Source organism: Mustela nivalis (genome assembly GCF_964662115.1).
Source record: "Mustela nivalis genome assembly, chromosome: 8".
Lineage (NCBI taxonomy): Eukaryota > Metazoa > Chordata > Mammalia > Carnivora > Mustelidae > Mustela > Mustela nivalis.
In genome coordinates this window covers 128,885,959-128,903,551 of record NC_139027.1, presented here as the reverse complement: position 1 = coordinate 128,903,551, position 17,593 = coordinate 128,885,959, and the positions used below count along the sequence as shown (strand labels likewise).

Genomic DNA, 17,593 nt, shown 5'->3' with positions numbered 1-17,593 from the left:
ACTGCAGGGTTTTAGATGGTGTCACCTGGTCAGATCTACATCTTATTAAGGAGATGACTCTGCCAGCGGCAAAGGGTAGACTGAAGCATCAGGGGAGGTGAGAGACCAGGGAAGATGCAGCTGTGGTAAATCAGGGAGAACTGACGCAGCCTGGACCAGACGGATGAGGAGGAGATAAAGAGAAGCAGGGGAAATGAAAGCAAAATTCAGAGTTGGGCCCGTGTGTTTCCAAAGCCCAAACCATTTCCATTATTCTGTTGCCCACAAAGACATGTCAGGCCTGGCTTGCTTTCTCAGCGACCCTGGGTCTATGGTCTTTATCAAGGTGGGGTAGAGCCAAGCTGGGGCGGGGGGGTTCCCTATTCTCAGGAGCATTTCCATAGTTATCTGTGATATATGGGCCTGGAGGTCACCACCATGTACATTGGTTTACCTGGTCCAATTCTGGTGAGCCCGGACAAGAGCCACTGACCCCTGGACTCTCTGGTGCTCAATCCCCTACCTGCCATTCTCCATCAAACCCCGTCTGAAATCTGCTGATGACACTTCCATGGTCCTGTCCCAAGATCTTGTCCTAACATCTGACCCTGCGTGAGAGAACTTAGAAAAGGGCTGGATATGACTACTAGCAAGAATAGATGAGATAGAGATAAGATAGCTATCATAGGAGGTAAGAAGTGACAAATGTCTCAAGCAATGAGAGTATGGAGGAAGGAAGATAGCCCAGGAGGGTTTCCTAAAGGAGGTGGCTTTGAAGCTGCGCTTTGGTGGATTTGGGAAGATAAAACTGGGAGGGTGAATTGGGACTAGGTCATGGAGACACTGGGCTGTCAGGTCAGGACGTCCATATGCAGCAGGGACCTCCTGGAGAGGAGCTAGTCATGATTCTGCTCTCTCCATCTCTGTCCAGTCCTCCAGTGACACTGATGCTAAGTCTTCAGACAATCTTCTAGAAACAGGTAGACATCCCTGGCCAGAGAGGGTGGTGTTCTTAGTGTCCATTCTGTATTCAGAGGCAGAATCCCTGATCTGGTCCGCTTGTCTCTTCTCTGTTTCAAACTGGACTCTAGATCTCCTAGACTTCCCTTGGGTTTCGGAAATGGTTGGCTTCCTTAGAAGATTTGAGTGAGAACTTTCGAACCTTTCAAACCAAGTCATTTAAATTCTTGGTTTCAAGTGTTCCAACTATGAATCAGGATGATGATATCTATACTTGTTACGATTTGTTTTTTTCTGCAAGTAATAGAAAACCCCAAGTGAACTAAACAAACACTTTCTATAGAAATATAATGTGGGCTACATAGGCAATTTAAACTTTGCTAGTGAAATTAGTTTTAATAATATATTTTATTTAACCCATTACCCAAAATATTGTCATCTCTATGTGTAATTAATATATAGTTATTAGTGAGATATTTTACATTTTTTTTTTTCGGGTACTAATTCTTCACAGTCTGGTGCTCAACAACCACATTTGTCTAGTGGCTACCATATTGGACAGCACAGACTAAAGCAATAAGGATATTTATGATCTCATATAAAGAAGAATCCAGAGGCAGGGCAGTCTCAGGACTGGTTGACTTGGAGGCTCAACAATGTCAAGGGCCCAGGTTCCTGCTACATTTTGCTCTGCAATCCACAGTGTCAGCTCTGTTCTCAGTAGCTCCCCTCATGGTACTGAGCCGGCTACCACAGCCCCAGGGGTCACCTCCAGGTGGCAATGCCCAGCAGCAGAAAACTATGTTTCTGCATGTTTCTCTCTATAAGAACTAGGAGCTCTTTTCTGCTTCCCCTCTGCTCTCAATGCTGGATTCCATCAAATGCTCACGTTGAATGCAATCACTGGCGATATGGGTAGACAGGAAGTCTGGCTGAGAGCAGTCGGGATCTACCCCTGCATAGGGAATCTTTCTCTGAGGCCCAGGGAGGAGAGCTGGGCCCCAGGACAGAATGAGGTTCCATCAGCAAAGGAATGGTCTCCAGTTGGGGAAACCACCAGGATCTGTACAACACCTGCCAGGCATAGCAGGTTGTGGGTTTGACCAAAGGAACGGAGCCCACTGGTTAACTGGAAGTCAGTGGAGAGGTTTTACAGCTCCTACCCAAGCTGCATATCAGAACCATCAGAAACGCTTTATAAAAACTCGTGTTCACATCAATTAAGTCATACTCTCTGGCCAGGAAGGTGGATCTTGTGCTGTAGATGTGGCTTCCAGAAGCTACTCTGGCATGTGGTTTAGAGGGTGTGAAGGCGGATCTCAGTGATGAACAGACTTCCCAAATTTTCTTCCTCCCAAGGACAGATGCTGTAAGGCTCCTGAGTCAGAGAAGGGGCCAAGTCAGCCGAGCCTGGGCATCCCAGGGCAGAGACCTGCTCTCCGACAAACAAGCAGACCGAGGCGGAAAATCAAAGCTTGTCTCCTTCTCTCCCTCTGAGCTCTTCTGTCTTCCCTGGCTCCTTTTCATCTCTCCAGTTAATCCTTTCTGGCCCAGCTTTTCTGAGCAAAGATTCTGGCCTGGCAAAAAGCTACCCTTTATTGAATGCTTACTATGTGCAGTGTCCTCACATATGGTTCACTTAGTCCGTGGTCGACCAGAACTCCCCCACCGGCCAAGGCACTCTGTGCCACTGCTGCGGCTGCCTCACATTTATTTCTGGTGATTAAATCTTGTCCCTCCAGCACTTGACTCCCCTGAGGGCACAGGTCATGACTATATTTTTACCACCGTGTCCCCAGCTTCTAACATCAAGAATGCAGGATCCACAGCAAATACTGAATTCAAATAAATGAATGAACAATATTTGGAAGTAGGTATCATTACCTCCATTTTAAGAAGGACCAATGGAGGCTCAGTAGGCTTAAATGGTTCAGGCATGTTCCAGAACTATTTGGTGTCAGAGTGAAGGTTAAAACCCAGGTTATTCTATACTAAACTGCAGGGAGAAGGTGATATTCAGGTTTTATTAACTTTAGGGGCCTGGTATGAAGGACAGAACTATATTTACCAAGGTCATGGCCTTCTCCCGAATTTTGCATGCACCCCAATAATTCCCGGGGTTTGGGCTGCTAATACTAGACCTGAAAACATTGGCAGTTGCTGTCAGTCACTACTGAGCAATGTACCACATGCCGAGTCATGAGGGAAAGAAGAAAGTGTGGTTCCTGCCCCTGGAAGAACAGGAGGGTGTCACTGAGAAGAAGATACAGATTCATCAGATGTTTGCTGTGGGATTCTTTGAGCCTGGGATCTGGGCTAGATGCTGGAATCATAGCAGGAGTAAGCTGGACATGGCTCTCTCCCTCTTGGAAGTCAAAGTCCGGTGGGAAAGGCTTGTGGTGAAGAGATGATCTTAGTAATTATTTAACTGCAATTGGGAGAAGTGAGAAGAAGTGGTGTAGGGGGACATGACATCAGGTAGCAGTACTCAGGGGGTAGGGCTCAAGAAATCCTCCCAGATGAAGTCACATTGAAGCTGAAACTTGAAATACCAATAAAAGTTGGCTAAGATGGGCGCTTGGGTGGCCCAGTTGGTTAAAGCCTCTGCCTTTGGCTCAGGTCATGATCCCAGAGTCCTGGGATCAAGTGCTGCATCGGGCTCTCTGCTCAGCAGGGAGCCTGCTTCCTCCTCTCTCTGCCTCCCTACTTGTGATCTCTGTCTGTCAAATCAATAAATAAAATATTAAAAAAGAAGAAGAAGAAGAAGTTGGCTAAGGGAAGAGAGGAGAAGATTCTGAGAAGGGGTGGGGGAGTATGTGCAAAAGTCCTGAGGTAGAAAGGCAAGTGTAACTGGAGAGCTGTTCAAAACGAGTCAGGAGAGGTGGTCAGGAGCAGCCACACCAGGCCTTGTGGCCTGCTGAGAATCTTGGCTCTCACCAAAAGGTAGTGGGAAGTCCCACTGTGCCTATAAGGCGAAGTGAGGGGGCCAGCCCAGAGGTTATCAGGAGGCACTTCCCTCCACACAAAGCTCCTCTCAGCCAGATGGCTGTGGGCGAGGTCCTCCTGCTCCCGCTCTTCGGATGTGGATGCATTCTTCCTGTCCCCAGGGAGAGCTGCCCTGTCTTAGAGAGAGTCAGGCTGGGGATGGCCCCAGCACTTGGCTTTTCCCCCTTCCCAGGGCCCCATCACTCCCAGCCTCCCCTGGGTGTCTGTGCCTCTTGCCACTTGCTTGTAAGTTTCCTAATATAGCCTGGCTGTTTCCTCCCCAACTGGTAGCCAAGAGCCGCTCTCCTGTTGCAATCTCAATTTTTCTTGGGCTTAAAGGGACCATGTCAGCCCATCTCATGCCAACTTTAAGCTAAAGGTAGATTGGCTGATTTAATTTCACAAACTTGTCCAGCCCAGAGATTAGATGTTTTACCATCTTCTCTGCTCTATTCTTGTTCACTTTTCCCTTTCATAGATCTTTTTTTCCTTCTTTCTTCTGAGCACAGTGGAAGGAGCCCAGCTAAACACGGATGTGAGTTTTGGTATATTTACTAGCTGTGCTGCCTTGGGTGAGTCTTAGAGGAACCACTAAATACCGCTCTAGGAGCGAGCCATGCAGATTTCTGGAGGAAGAATATTCCAGGCGGAGGGTGCAGAAAAGAGACCATGGCTAGTGTGTGGGGGCAACAGCAAGGAGGCCTTTGTGGCTACGGTGGAGTAAGGGAAAGGGATGGGGGATGAGATCAGTAGGGTCTGTGGGTCACTAAGGACTTCAGCTTTTCCTCTGAATGGGAAGAGGCAGAGCGGTGTCACGATGGTGACTTTATTACATTTGAACAGAATCCCCATGATAGGCGTGTCAGGAATGGATAGAGAAGCACAGGGTGGAAACAGACCAGCGTGGCCACCATCATGAAAATCCCAGTGAGAGGCTGTTATGCCCCAATAATGGGTCCGTGATTAAAGGAGCGAGACTGATACAAAGCGAAGGTCAAGCAAAGCTTTATTTCGCATCAAGCATCAAGAATCTAACCGAACATTCGGGGCCGCACCTCTTACAAGAGAGGGCAACCCTTCTGTTTCACAGACTAGCTTTTAAGGGCAAAGGCCACGCACAGGTGGCCAATGGGTTTGTAACACACACAGGAAACTCCACAGTGATGCTAGGTGACCAACTGAGTTACAATTTACCCTAGTAGACATTTGAACCAGCCTATTACACCTTGATTGGGATTGGTGCCCAAAAGGCTCCTAAAGGGCGGGGCCCATACTCCTTGGTAACCAGGGAGACAGTATGCACCCCCCCCAACTGATTGGATGTCTCCACCTGGCCTGACCCACCTTTGTATCTGGGCTTTGTTACCTGTAAATCCCCTGGGGGAAGGGGAGCAGGGACAGTTTCTAAATAGGTCCTTACAGAGACAGGGGTGGCTTGGGCTACCATCTGGGGGAGTGAGAACTGGCTGGATTTCAAACGCACTGGGAAAGGAGAGTTGACAGGATTTTCTGACAGGTATTTGCAGAATACTGTGCTGGGGTGTTGGTGATATTTTTTTTTCTCCTTAAAAGTTAATTAACTAATTAATGAATCATTTCATCAAGGTATAGTTTCCACGCAACAAAATGCATGTCAAGTGTACAGTCTTGACAAATGTATTTACCTGTGTAACCACCAGCACCATCAAGGTAGACAACATTTCTACCAATTCAGAAAGTTCCCGTAAGTCCCTTTGCAAGTGGATCCCTCTTGCCCGCAGCCCCGGTCGGTAACCACAGATCTGCTTTCTGTCATTCAGCATCATCAGCTTTTTTCCAGGCTTCGATGTAATCGGAATCACGCAGCCTGTATTCTTTCGTCTCTGGTTTATTCACTTAGCGTGTTTTCGAGAACTACGCCCTATAATCAGTAGTCTGTTCCTTTTTACTGCTGACCGGTACTCTACTGTGAGCCCGACAACCTGTCCATCCATTTAGCAATTTGCCAGCTGATGGACACTTGGGTCGTTTTCACTTGTTGTTGTTGTCGTCTCCTTTTTAATCTTCTCCCTGAACCCTAAAAAGTGGGTATTATTTTTCCATTTTTGAGATAAGCAAATTGAGAATCAGGAGAAGTAACGAGGTTCTCCAGATGAGATGATGTGTGAGATCAGTTTATCTATCTGTCCTTCTGCCTCTCATACAACGTGACCACACGGGAATGAGCTTGGAAATGGGAACACAGTAGTCTTCCATCGATCCATCTCCCAACTGGATCATGCCCTACACCACGCTCTCATTTCTCTGTTCTCGGCACCTGCCCCACACACCCATTTGAATTGGTTTCAAACCCAGTTCTGCACCTTCCTTACTGGGTGACTTTGGGCAAGTCACATAACCTCTCTGAACCACTCCACCTGTGATGGAGATCATATTTATATCTGCCTCTGAGATCATGCCCAGTGATAGCTCCTTTCTCTGTCTCTCTCCACTTCTCTTTGGCCCTTTTACGGTTCGCATTCTATGCTCTTGGTTTCTCACGGCAGTCATTGAAGGGAATTCTGCCATCCCTCTCACTGATGGCTGCTCCTGCCTGCTGTATAGAGAGGCTGCAAGACCTGGGGACCTTCCCCAACAGATTAAACTAGATTTTCTGGTGGTGAGGCCTGGAAATTGATTTTTTTAAAGATTTTATTTATTTGATAGAGAGAGAGAGAGAGATCACAGTAGACAGAGAAGCAGGCAGAGAGAGAGGGGGAAGCAGGCTCCCTGCTGAGTGGAGAGCCCGATGTGGGGCTCGATCCCAGGACCCTGAGATCATGACCTGAGCTGAAGGCAGAGGCTTTAACCCACTGAACCATCCAGGCGCCCCTGAAAATTGATTTTTTTTTTAATGTTTTAATACTATGTGGTCTTTTTTTTTTTTTTTTTTAGGATTTTATTTATTTGACAGACAGAGATCACAAGTAGGCAGAGAGGTAGGCAGATAGAGAGGGGGAAGCAGGCTCCCCGCTGAGCAGAGAGCCTGACGTGGGGCTCAATCCCAGGGACCTGGGATCATGACCTGAGCTGAAGGCAGAGGCTTTAACCCACTGAGCCACCCAGGTGCCCCAGAAATTGATTTTTTTTTAAAGAGCTTCTGAAGAGCCAGGATAGAGAACTGTGGACTCAGAGCGTGAGCTTTGGGCGTCAGACAGACTTGGGTTTGGATTCTGCTTCCTTGGTCAAGTCACTTAACCTTTCAGATCACCATCTTCCTCTTCTGTAAATAAGCATCATCACGGAACCCACCTTTCAATGAGCCCTGGGCACTATACGTGACTCTTAATGGGATCTCTTCATGCAGAAGGGTCTGGGGGAGGGACAGGACTGGAGGCCTGAGCTGGAACAGCTTGTGCTGGGGGGGACCAGGCAGAGTTGATTCACGTGGACACACTGTCCTCCACCTGCAAAGTCACGGTGCCCAATTTCTAGAAGGCCAGCATCTCAAAGTTAGGTCAAACTTTAGAGAGCTTCATATCCAATACAGTCATTGACAGACAGGGCAATTAAGGCCTTAAGAAGGAAAGAGAGTTGCCCAAGGTCACACACTGAGATGCAGTTTCCAGACAAGTTCAGCCAATCAATCAGCAAATATTTATGGAGCACCTCTATGTGCCAGGCCCTATTCAAACTATTGGGGCTGCATGAGAGACCAAAACAGGAAAGATCCCTGCCCTCAGGGAACTTCTATTCTAGTGGGTAGAGAAAAGCAATAAATATAATAATTAAGTCATAGGATATATTAGAAAAGGATACATACTATAGAAAACAGAAGTAGATTGGGGATACCTGGGTGCTTTTGGAAGTGCAAGCAGATCTGGAGGAAAAGAGCTCCAAGCAGGGGGAACAGCCAGTGCAAAGGCCAGAAAGCACTCCTGTTGGGCTGAGCTTAGGAATCCCATTCCTGGCTCATCGTTTCAATATCCTACCCACCCTGGGCATTTGCTGGGAAGAAAGCCACTTGGTTTTTTTTTTTTTTTTAGTTAACCAGGGTAAAGTAGGAGATTGTGTTTAAAACAAAGGCTCTGAATTTCCTCCCTTAACTCAGTGAACATTATGGCAGGCACTGTTCTACATGCTGAAGGTATGAAGACGAAGGCAGGGACTGGCTTTCAGCGGACTACTTACGTAGACTCTTTCCCAGGAGCTCATGTGCTTACACTAATGGACACACAGGGCCTCCACTGCGATATCTCCTTGTACACACTACTATCTTACACACACCCATGGTCTCACACAGTCTTAGCTTCCCTAATGCCCACAACCTCATACACTCAGCCCCAAGTGCTACATATTACTCTGTGCCTTAAAACTGAGACAGCCTTGCACACCCAGAACCTTCCACACACCCACAATGTTGCCTCTAGGAACCTGGGCACTTACCCCACTGTGTACACACTGCATTGCACACTCTGATCTCATATTGTCGAAAGATACTGACATGCATGTCCTTAAAGTCTTCTATACATATGGCCTTGCACAGATACACACTTTTGCATGCTTTCCAACGGAGTCCCATGCTCTCCAGCATTCACACTACTCTGGGAATTCACTAGTCAGTGAATTAATACTTTCATGAATACTTTCATGAGCTTGAACATGCACATCACCTTGCACAATAGGATGACTATGCACATGCATTTAACCTCACATACCAACAGATGTGTCTGCTCACACAACTCCATCCTCTTTGAATTTCTAATGGTTTTGCACCCTCACCCAACTTTGCCTTTCCTTATATACTCAAGACCTCAAATACTCTTATGACCTTGTTGCATCCCATTATGTCACACTTACGTGATCTCAGTCACCCTCTGTGCACACACAGCCTTGCACACCCATGATTCAGCACGTTCCACCGCTTTGCACACTCCCCCACAGGCAAATATTGCCATCACCCCACAAACTGCCTTGCCCACTCACTCTTTTGCATGTGCAGTCTCTCTTGTGTGTTTCAAAATCTGTGCGCTCGTTCTAATTCACACTCGCTGAACCTCAGCCGCTTGGACAACTTCACACTTTAAAACTGACTCACCCATGCTGTGAATTGTGTTGACTGATGATTCACAGACCTGTACCCCTGAAGCAAATATTACATGATGCATTAATAAAAAAAATAATAAAACTGACTCACCCTATTTTGCACACCTGTGACCTTGCTGTGTTTCTACCAATAGAAATATCTCCTCTATTGTGCAAACTGCTTCTGGCCACCCACTCATGTCCTCAAACACCTGTTTAACGGCATGCACTGTGGGATCTCAGCTGCTCACACAGCTTCACACACTGATGTGACCTCACTCTGTCGCGCCCAGCATGACCCTGTCGTTGGGCCACCACGGGAAATAGTCACACCATGGCGCAAACACCTGGCCGTCCACTTGTGTCCTCGCACAGTCGTTTAACCGCATGCACGCCACGGTCTGGCCCGCTCACACCGCTTCACACACCGCCGTGACTCCCACAGCCTCACTCTGCCTCGACCACTGTGCCCCCTGCGCGTTGCCACCACCCGCGGTATCCACAGGCCCGCGTGATCGCCTTCCGGCTTGCGCACCTACGTCCTCGCACGCTCCGCGACGCCCCCGCCGTCCCCACCCGCGCCTCACCCGCCCTCCCCACTGCGAGCTCCTAGCTCCGGCCCCGCTGCCGCCCCGCGCCCGCTCCCGGCCCGCGAGCCGCCCACTGACGCGCCCTCTCCTCGCCCGCAGGGACCTACCAGGGCCAGTTCACCAACGGCATGCGCCACGGCTACGGCGTGCGCCAGAGCGTGCCCTACGGGATGGCCGTGGTGGTGCGCTCGCCGCTGCGCACGTCGCTCTCATCCCTGCGCAGCGAGCACAGCAACGGCACGGTGGCCCCGGACTCGCCCTCCTCGCCGGCCCCCGACGGCCCCACGCCGCCCCCGGCCGCCATCCCGCGCGGCGGCTTCGCGCTCAGCCTGCTGGCCAACGCCGACGCGGCGCGGGCGCCCAAGGGCGGCGGCCTCTTCCAGCGGGGCGCGCTGCTGGGTCGCCTGAGGCGCGCCGAGTCGCGCACGTCGCTGGGCAGCCAGCGCAGCCGCGTCAGCTTCCTCAAGAGCGACCTCAGCTCGGGCGCCAGCGACGCCGCGTCCACCGCCAGCCTGGGCGAGGGCGCCGAAGGCGCAGAGGGCGCGGACGAGGCTGCGCCCTTCGAGGCCGACATCGACGCCACCACCACCGAGACGTACATGGGCGAGTGGAAGAACGACAAGCGCTCAGGCTTCGGCGTGAGCGAGCGCTCCAGCGGCCTCCGCTACGAGGGCGAGTGGCTGGACAACCTGCGCCACGGCTACGGCTGCACCACGCTGCCCGACGGCCACCGCGAGGAAGGCAAGTACCGCCACAACGTGCTGGTCAAGGGCACCAAGCGCCGCGTGCTGCCGCTCAAGAGCAACAAGGTCCGCCAGAAGGTGGAGCACAGCGTGGAGGGCGCCCAGCGCGCCGCCGCCATCGCGCGCCAGAAGGCCGAGATCGCCGCCTCCAGGTAGGCCCCGGGCTGGGCGCAGGCGGAGTGGGCCTTGCTGGGGAAGGGGTTCCGGGCCGGGTGACCCGGGAGTCCCAGGCTCCAAGCCTGTTCTGCGTCTTTCACCATGAGGGGTACCCCGTGACTTTTAGAGAGTCAACTGGAGGTGCTTCTATTCCCGTATCTGTGGGTCTGTCCGTCGATCCATCCATCCACTCACCCAACTGTCCATCCATCCATCCACTTAACTACTCCTTCCCTCCCATTCACCCAACTGCTCACTCACTTACCCCTTCCATTCATCCAGGCTAACAGGCCCCTGAACAACCATCTCTTCACCCCACCTACCCACTCCACTTTCTGTGTACCCATTCAGCCGCCAGGCACCCAGTCATCTGTTCCCTCACCCAGCCCCTCCTTCACCTAACTTCTGCACTAACCTCCTGAATAACCCCTCCATAAGGACAACGACCCCTCACTCAGCCTCTCTGCCATCTCTCTGGACAGCCACCCATGCATCCAGCCACATCCTCGTCCACCCCCATCCACCCGTCCAACGTTCCCCCCTTCCACCCACCCAACCTTCCAGTTACCCACCTATCCACCCAACCGCCTGGACGCCGGTCCAGACAACCATTCGGCCACCTCCCCATCCCCTTGGTCACTGACCACCCACATTCATTCGTTCTACTTCTTCCATCCACCCCGTCATCCATCTTAACATCCATCCATGCATTCATTCGCTTAACCACCTCCATCCGCCCAGTCTCCTCCATTTACCCAGTCACTCCCATCACCCAACCGTGCTTCCTTCAACCGAAACAACATCCATTCCCACCCACCTACCCTCTCCTGCAGGCACCCATCTGTCATCCATCCAGCCAGCCACCTCTAGAGCCCAACCCTAACTTCTGTTCCGCAACCCATCTCTCTTCCACTCACTCAGCTACAGTCACCCAACTACCTACTAGCCCTGAGTCCACTTACCTTCCTAACCATGCAGCACCCACCCTTTCATCCATATTCAGACCCCTCCATGTCTTCTCAGTGTACTTCAGAAAAAGTCTTGGGCGCCTGGGTGGCTCAGTTGGTTAAGCAATTGCCTTCAGCTCAGGTCGTGATCCTGGAGTCCCGAGATCGAATCCCGCATCGGGCTCCCTGCTCAACAGGGAGTCTGTTTCTCCCTCTGACCCTCTCCCCTTTCATGTTCTCTCTCTCTCTCTCAAGTAAATAAATAAAATCTTTAAAAAAAAGAAAGAAAAAGTCTTAATATTACCTCCAAAATGTATAGTTCTTGCTGTATATGTGGTACTGTTTGAGTAACTTACAAATATGGAGTCATTTAATCTCCTTATGGTACCTTATAAGATAAGTTCTGGTTTTATTTCCGTTTTACGCATGGGTTAAGTGAGGCTTACAGAGATACAGTGACTTGTCCCAAATCACCCAGGTAATGAATGGCCCTTCCTAATCTGGTTCCTACACTTCTATTCAGCGACGCTACCATTCTTGCCCTGGACCTGAATTTTCGTCTCTGAGCTAGTCATGCCGGCCTTGCGTCATCCCTCTTTAGTTCCTTCTGCCTGAGAGTTTTGTTGCTGCTGGTTCCCCGCCTGGACTGCTCTTCCTCCCCCTTGTTGCTCATTTAATTCCTACTCCTCCCTCGGAGCTCAGGTCCAGCCTGACTTCCTCAGGGAGTTGATGGAGCCCAGCCCCCTGTTAGAGGCTGACCTCACTCAACTGCATGGACGTTTTCTTTTCTTTTTTAAAAAGTATCTTATTTATTTATTTGACACAGAGAGAGAGATCACAGGTAGGCAGAGAAGCAGGCAGAGAGAGCTGAGCAGGGTCCCTGCTGAGCAGAGAGCCCGATGCGGGTCTTGATCCCAGGACCGTGGGATCATGACCTGAGCTGAAGGCAGAGGCTTTAACCCACTGAGCCACCCAGGCGCACCTACTGCATGGATGTTTTCTCACAATGTCTCACATTTGCAACTTTATGTTCCTTATGTGATTTGTTTTTAACCTGCCATTTATAAAGGGCTCTCTATGTGCCACTGTCCTAAGGCCTTTACATAAATGAACTCACTTAATCTTTACAACATCTCAAAAAAGGTAGGTACTGTTACTCTTCCCCTCCTGCAGATGTGGAGTGAGCTTGCAGGGAGGGTGGCAGGTGTGGTGGGACAGTGGTGAACAGCACTCGTATGTCCTGGTGCCCATAGCAATCCTGCTGGGGGCTCTAAGTGGCCTGGGCTGGAGGCTGTGGCACTGTGGTCTTCCGAGGAAACAGACATAGGACCAAGTCTTGGTTCTGTCGTTGTTAGCTCAGAGATCTGGGCGCATGAGTTTGGGTCCGAGCTTCAGTTTGCCCAACTGTGGCGCCACCGTTTCTGAGTTACACGTTCTTGGCCAAATCAGTTTTCGTCTTCAACCTCAATTATGTCATCTATAAAAATAGGGTTAGTCTGAGGGTTAAGAAAGGCAGCGCAGGTCCCATGGTTTACAGTCCTGTCGTGGGGTGAGTTTGTCGTGGGGCAACATTTGTGGGGAAGGGAAGGAAGCTGGGCTGGACAGAGGGAGACACTGGGCTGCAGTGTGTTCTCCACAAAGGCCTCGGTGAACCGCAAGGGGTGCGCCGCCATGGAAATGACCTTCAGAGTTGTCCCTAGTTGAGGAGAGGGTGCTGGGTCTTTACACCCTCTGTGGTGGCTGCAGCTACCCTCCAGAAAGGGGCGTGACCTGGGGCTGGAGGGTTCTCTTCAGCCAAGCCCCACCCCTGGGCAGGGCTGACAGCTGGTGCCCCTCTGAGCAGGTAGGGGAGGAGGAGAGGAGAAATAAGTCCTCCCATCCTGAAGAGGAAACCAGGGGGCACATCACGGTACCCATTCACAGTGCTGGACACCTAGCAAAGGCTCAGTAAGTATCACCTAGTCATCATCATCATTCAGTGAATTCATTATACAGATGTGGAAACTGAGGCCCGGAGAAGGAATGTAATATGCCCTGAGACCACCTGGCAAGCCAGTGGGAGAACCAACGCTCCAGGTCCTAAATTTCTGATTCTGAAGCTTGAACCAGCACATCTTGCTATCTTTGAACTTGCTACACTTTAAATTGCTGTAAATATGTGCACAGATAGTATCATTAAGATGGAAAGAAGGTATTTTAAATTTTTAAGAAAATTACCCCTACTCTCAGCCTAGTTTCCCCTAGTGTTAAGTTCTTCTGTTACCATAAGACATTGGTCACAGCCAACACTGGTACATTGCTGTTAATTTCACTCCAGACTTCGTCTGAGTTGCACTAGTTTTCCTTCTACTGCCCATTTCCCATTCCATATTCCTCTGGTATCCACATTGCACGCGGTGGTCATGTCTCTTTAGTCTTCTCTGGTCTGGGTCAGTTTTTCAGCCTTCCCTTGTTTTTCGTGACCTTGAGTTTTGATAATTACTAGCTGGGCATTTTTGTAGAACATCCCTCAGTTTATCTGATGTTTGTCTCATTGTTACACTGAGGGTATAGGCCTGGGGGAAGAAGACCACAGGAGGCCAGATGCTCTTAACATATCGTATCAGGGACACGTGGCCTCAACATGACTCGTCACAGATGACGTTAACCTTGAACACCTGGTGTCTGCCATGTTTCTATGCTGTAAAGTTACCATTTCCTCCTTTCCATACTCTGTTTTTTGGAATCCAGACACTAAAGTTCAGTCCACACTTGAGAGGGAGAAAGGTCTGGAATTAAGCTCCAGAGGGGCGAGTATCAACATTCATTAGCTGGAATTCTTCTGGAAGGAAGATTTGTCCCTTTTTCCAAAGGGAACATTTTTCATTATTAGGCCAAGTGCCTATCATTGTGACCGGCATAAGCCTGGACTGTCCTTGGGCCAACCTGGGACAGGGCAGAGCTTACAAGAGGTAAGAGCTTAGGCTCTTGATTCAGAAGATGGCGAGTTCGAGTTCTTGCTCCCCTCCTGAAAAGCTGTGTGACTAAGGGGCTTCACCACTCTGAGCCCTGGATCTTCTTTCCTCCTAGGGTTGTTTTGAGGTGTAGGTGAGCTGTTGCCTCTAAAATGCCTGGCACAGAGCAGCCAGCAGCAAAAGCAGTCATTGTCATCATCTAACCTGTTCGATTTCAAAGGTGAGGACGTAGAGGCTTGGAAAGAAGGAGGGACTTCCCCAAGTTCTCACCTGCTGGAGGCAAAATCTTGCCCCCCTCCACCCTTTTCTTTCCCTGACCTCTTCGTCCTTGCCACCAAGGCCTGTGCCTTTGAACATGACGATGTTAAGCTCAGTTGGAGAAGGCTGCCAGGCCCATAGCTGGGAACTGCATCTCTGGAGTGAGAAGGTATTGTCTGGCCTCCCCCACAAGCTCTGCCGGGAGGGGGGCACACGGGGGATTTGGATTCCTTGTGTGTCTAGGGAACACGTCCTGTATGCCCACAGGGCCCTTACCATGTGGGGGGCAGCTCCCTGGCTTGGTTTAACGCTCAGACTGAATTTCCAATTAAGGGAATCTTTGGGTTAGGAGGAAAAGCAGGATTGTCTCTCCTGCAGAAGTTTTGGTGAGTAATTGAGCTGCAGAGGAACGGGGAGCCTTCTAGCAGCCACCAGCCTCCCTGGCTCAGGCAGACCTGGGGTTCCTCTTGGTGTGGCCTCAAGCTCTTGGTCCTGGGCTTCCATGGAACTTGTCGGCTCAGAGTCTAGGATCAGGAGAGCTTTCCCAGGGATAAGAGAGAAAATTGAGGCGTCATGTCCCTCTAAAATGGACTGTGGACCGGAAAAGATTCTAGACCTGCAATGTCCAATATGGCAGCCATTCAGTGGCTGCCGAGCTCTGGAAATGGGGCTGATCTGAACTGAGATGTGCTGTTAAGTAGGAAACACACACATGGGATTTTGGAGACTTACCAAGAAAAAAGAGTAAAGGAACCCACGAATTTTACAATGATTCTTTTAAAATATTGATTACATGTTGAAATGACTATGTTTCAGGGGTATTGAGCTGGATAAAATGTATCATTACATAATTGCTAAATTAATAATATCAATAACATAATTATTAAATTCATCCGTGCCTTTTTGTTTTTCTGAATGTGGCCATTAGAAAATTTAAAAATGACACATGTGGCTCCCATTGTGTCGCTCTGGACCCACCCGGGGCTCTAGGACATAATCTGACTCCTTCCCCAAGCAGATGGGAAGATGGAAGTACAGAAAGAGTCAAAGATACACCCATAGCCACTTACGTGGTCAATGGAGAGCTGGCCTCGGGTCTTACGATTTTGTGGCTGAAAACTCTTTTTGTGATGCCTTTTAAGGTCATGGATCCTGGTGGAGGGAAAGCTGGGTGTTCGGGGAGTGCCTGAATGTTTCTGAATGTCATGCCAACACTGATGATAAATGGCTCCCTTCCGTAAGGAGCACAGGGAGTGGTTAAGAGCACTGCTTTGGCCTTGCCTTCTGCTTGCGGTTCTTACCTTATCTCCAGACTTCAGTTCTCTCATCTCTGAAAGGAAAATAACGATATGACAAGGGTTCAATCCGAAGCAGGTTACCACTGGGAGGTGATTTCTCAGAAGAGCAGGAACATGTGGTACATTAGCTAAGAGCATGGGCTGTGGTGCTGGGAGCAGCCAGGTTTGAATCTGGGTTCAGCTTCCTGTAAGCTGTGTGACCCTAGGCAACTTACTTTACCTCTCTGAGCCTCACATGCCTCTTGAGTCAAATGAGGATTAAATTAATTCCTTCTTCAAAATGGTGTTGAAGAGAGTTAAAAAAAAAAAAAAAACACTAGCTCATATAAAGGGCCTCTGTGTTGCTGGTATGCAAGGCAGGATAAGCTATTACTCCGAATCCTTTATCTGTACAGATCGAAGAGTCCGCCCTGAGAATGAAATTGCCCCGAGGGAAGACCTGTCTTCTCTACAGTCCTTCCAACTGTGTTTCCCAGACTCGCCTCTTCTGTGTGCCACCTCCCACTTCCTGCTGCATTCCCTACTCCCTCTACTGACTTTCTTTATCTCTATCTTTAAATCAACTTACTTAAAAGCATTTTAAGCATTTATCGAAAAGGGAGACTTTCTAATCTCTGTTGAAAGTGGGAAACCAGTATCAGGTTCTGAAACAGAAGTCACCCTGTTAATTCCAAAGGTGCTAAACCCAGAGTCTGCTCTCTTTTTGTTAAAAAGACATTGGCAAGAGATTGCCAGGTTCGGAAGACCCGTATCCACCTGGCCGAGGTTTGTCCCAGCCAACAAGAAAGATGGGTCTGGCGCTGTTTGAGGCTGGGGTTTGCACTGACAACACTCATTTCCAGCACCACCGGTGTATCCAGACCCCCCAGAGGGGGGTGGACCTGGCCTTGGACTAGGTGTCAGTGGGGGTCTTGGCAATTGCCTGTGTTTGAGCCTGTTCATTTGATTCTCATTTGACAGATATCCATAATCAGCCTTATTTCTGGGAACCAGGCAGGATTCCAAGTTCCTTACATGTAGTAACTTAGTTCATCCTCAAAATGACCCTATGAGGAAGGTACAATTATTACCACTTGACAGATGAGGAAACCAAGGTTAAGTATCTCAAATAATTCAGCTGAGTAACGGCACCGTTGGGAGACCTGGTTCTCAAATGCTCTTAACCATTATCTGACCTTTGGCAGGTTTTCTGTCACAAACTGATTAGCACATGCTCTGTGCCAGGCTCGGGCTGGGGCACGGGGCACCAGCGCATCGGTCAGTGTGGGGTCAGCAGCCTCCGGGGACTCATAGCTTAGCGGCAAGAGGGACAGGGCTTCTTCACAGCGCACGGTGGGTTGGAGGGAGGCCCCAGGAAAGAACAAGGAACTGCCCCCGGGTGGTCTGGGAGAGCTCCCTGCGGTGGTGGGTGATGCTGGTTGAGGGTTTGCCAGATGGGCAAGAGGGAGAGAAAGGTCGTTCCAGGTAGAGGCATGGCGGTAGGAACGTGTGTGGTGTATTTTGGGAGTCGTGAGTCATGGGGAGCTGGCGCGGGCGTCGAGGAGGCTAGAGATAAGGCTGCGAAGGCCGCCGAGAGCCAGAGTAGGGTGGGCTATGAGAACGCTAGCTAGAGCGTCAGCTGTACTGTGTGCGGATACTGTTCTAGGTGCCCGCCTGCGTTCACTCGGCTCGTTCTCCTGG

The 17,593-nt window shown here is 50.0% G+C and overlaps 1 protein-coding gene across 2 annotated transcripts in view; it reads left to right on the top strand.

Annotated features, from left to right (window-relative positions):
- Positions 1 to 17,593, top strand: part of JPH2 (junctophilin 2) — a 65,062-nt gene that overhangs the window by 12,660 nt on the left and 34,809 nt on the right. For both annotated transcript variants that reach the window (XM_082744677.1, XM_082744676.1), the window contains exon 2: positions 9,657 to 10,452. In XM_082744677.1, the coding sequence (XP_082600803.1) occupies positions 9,657 to 10,452 (796 nt within the window). The remainder of the gene's footprint in view (positions 1 to 9,656; positions 10,453 to 17,593) is intronic.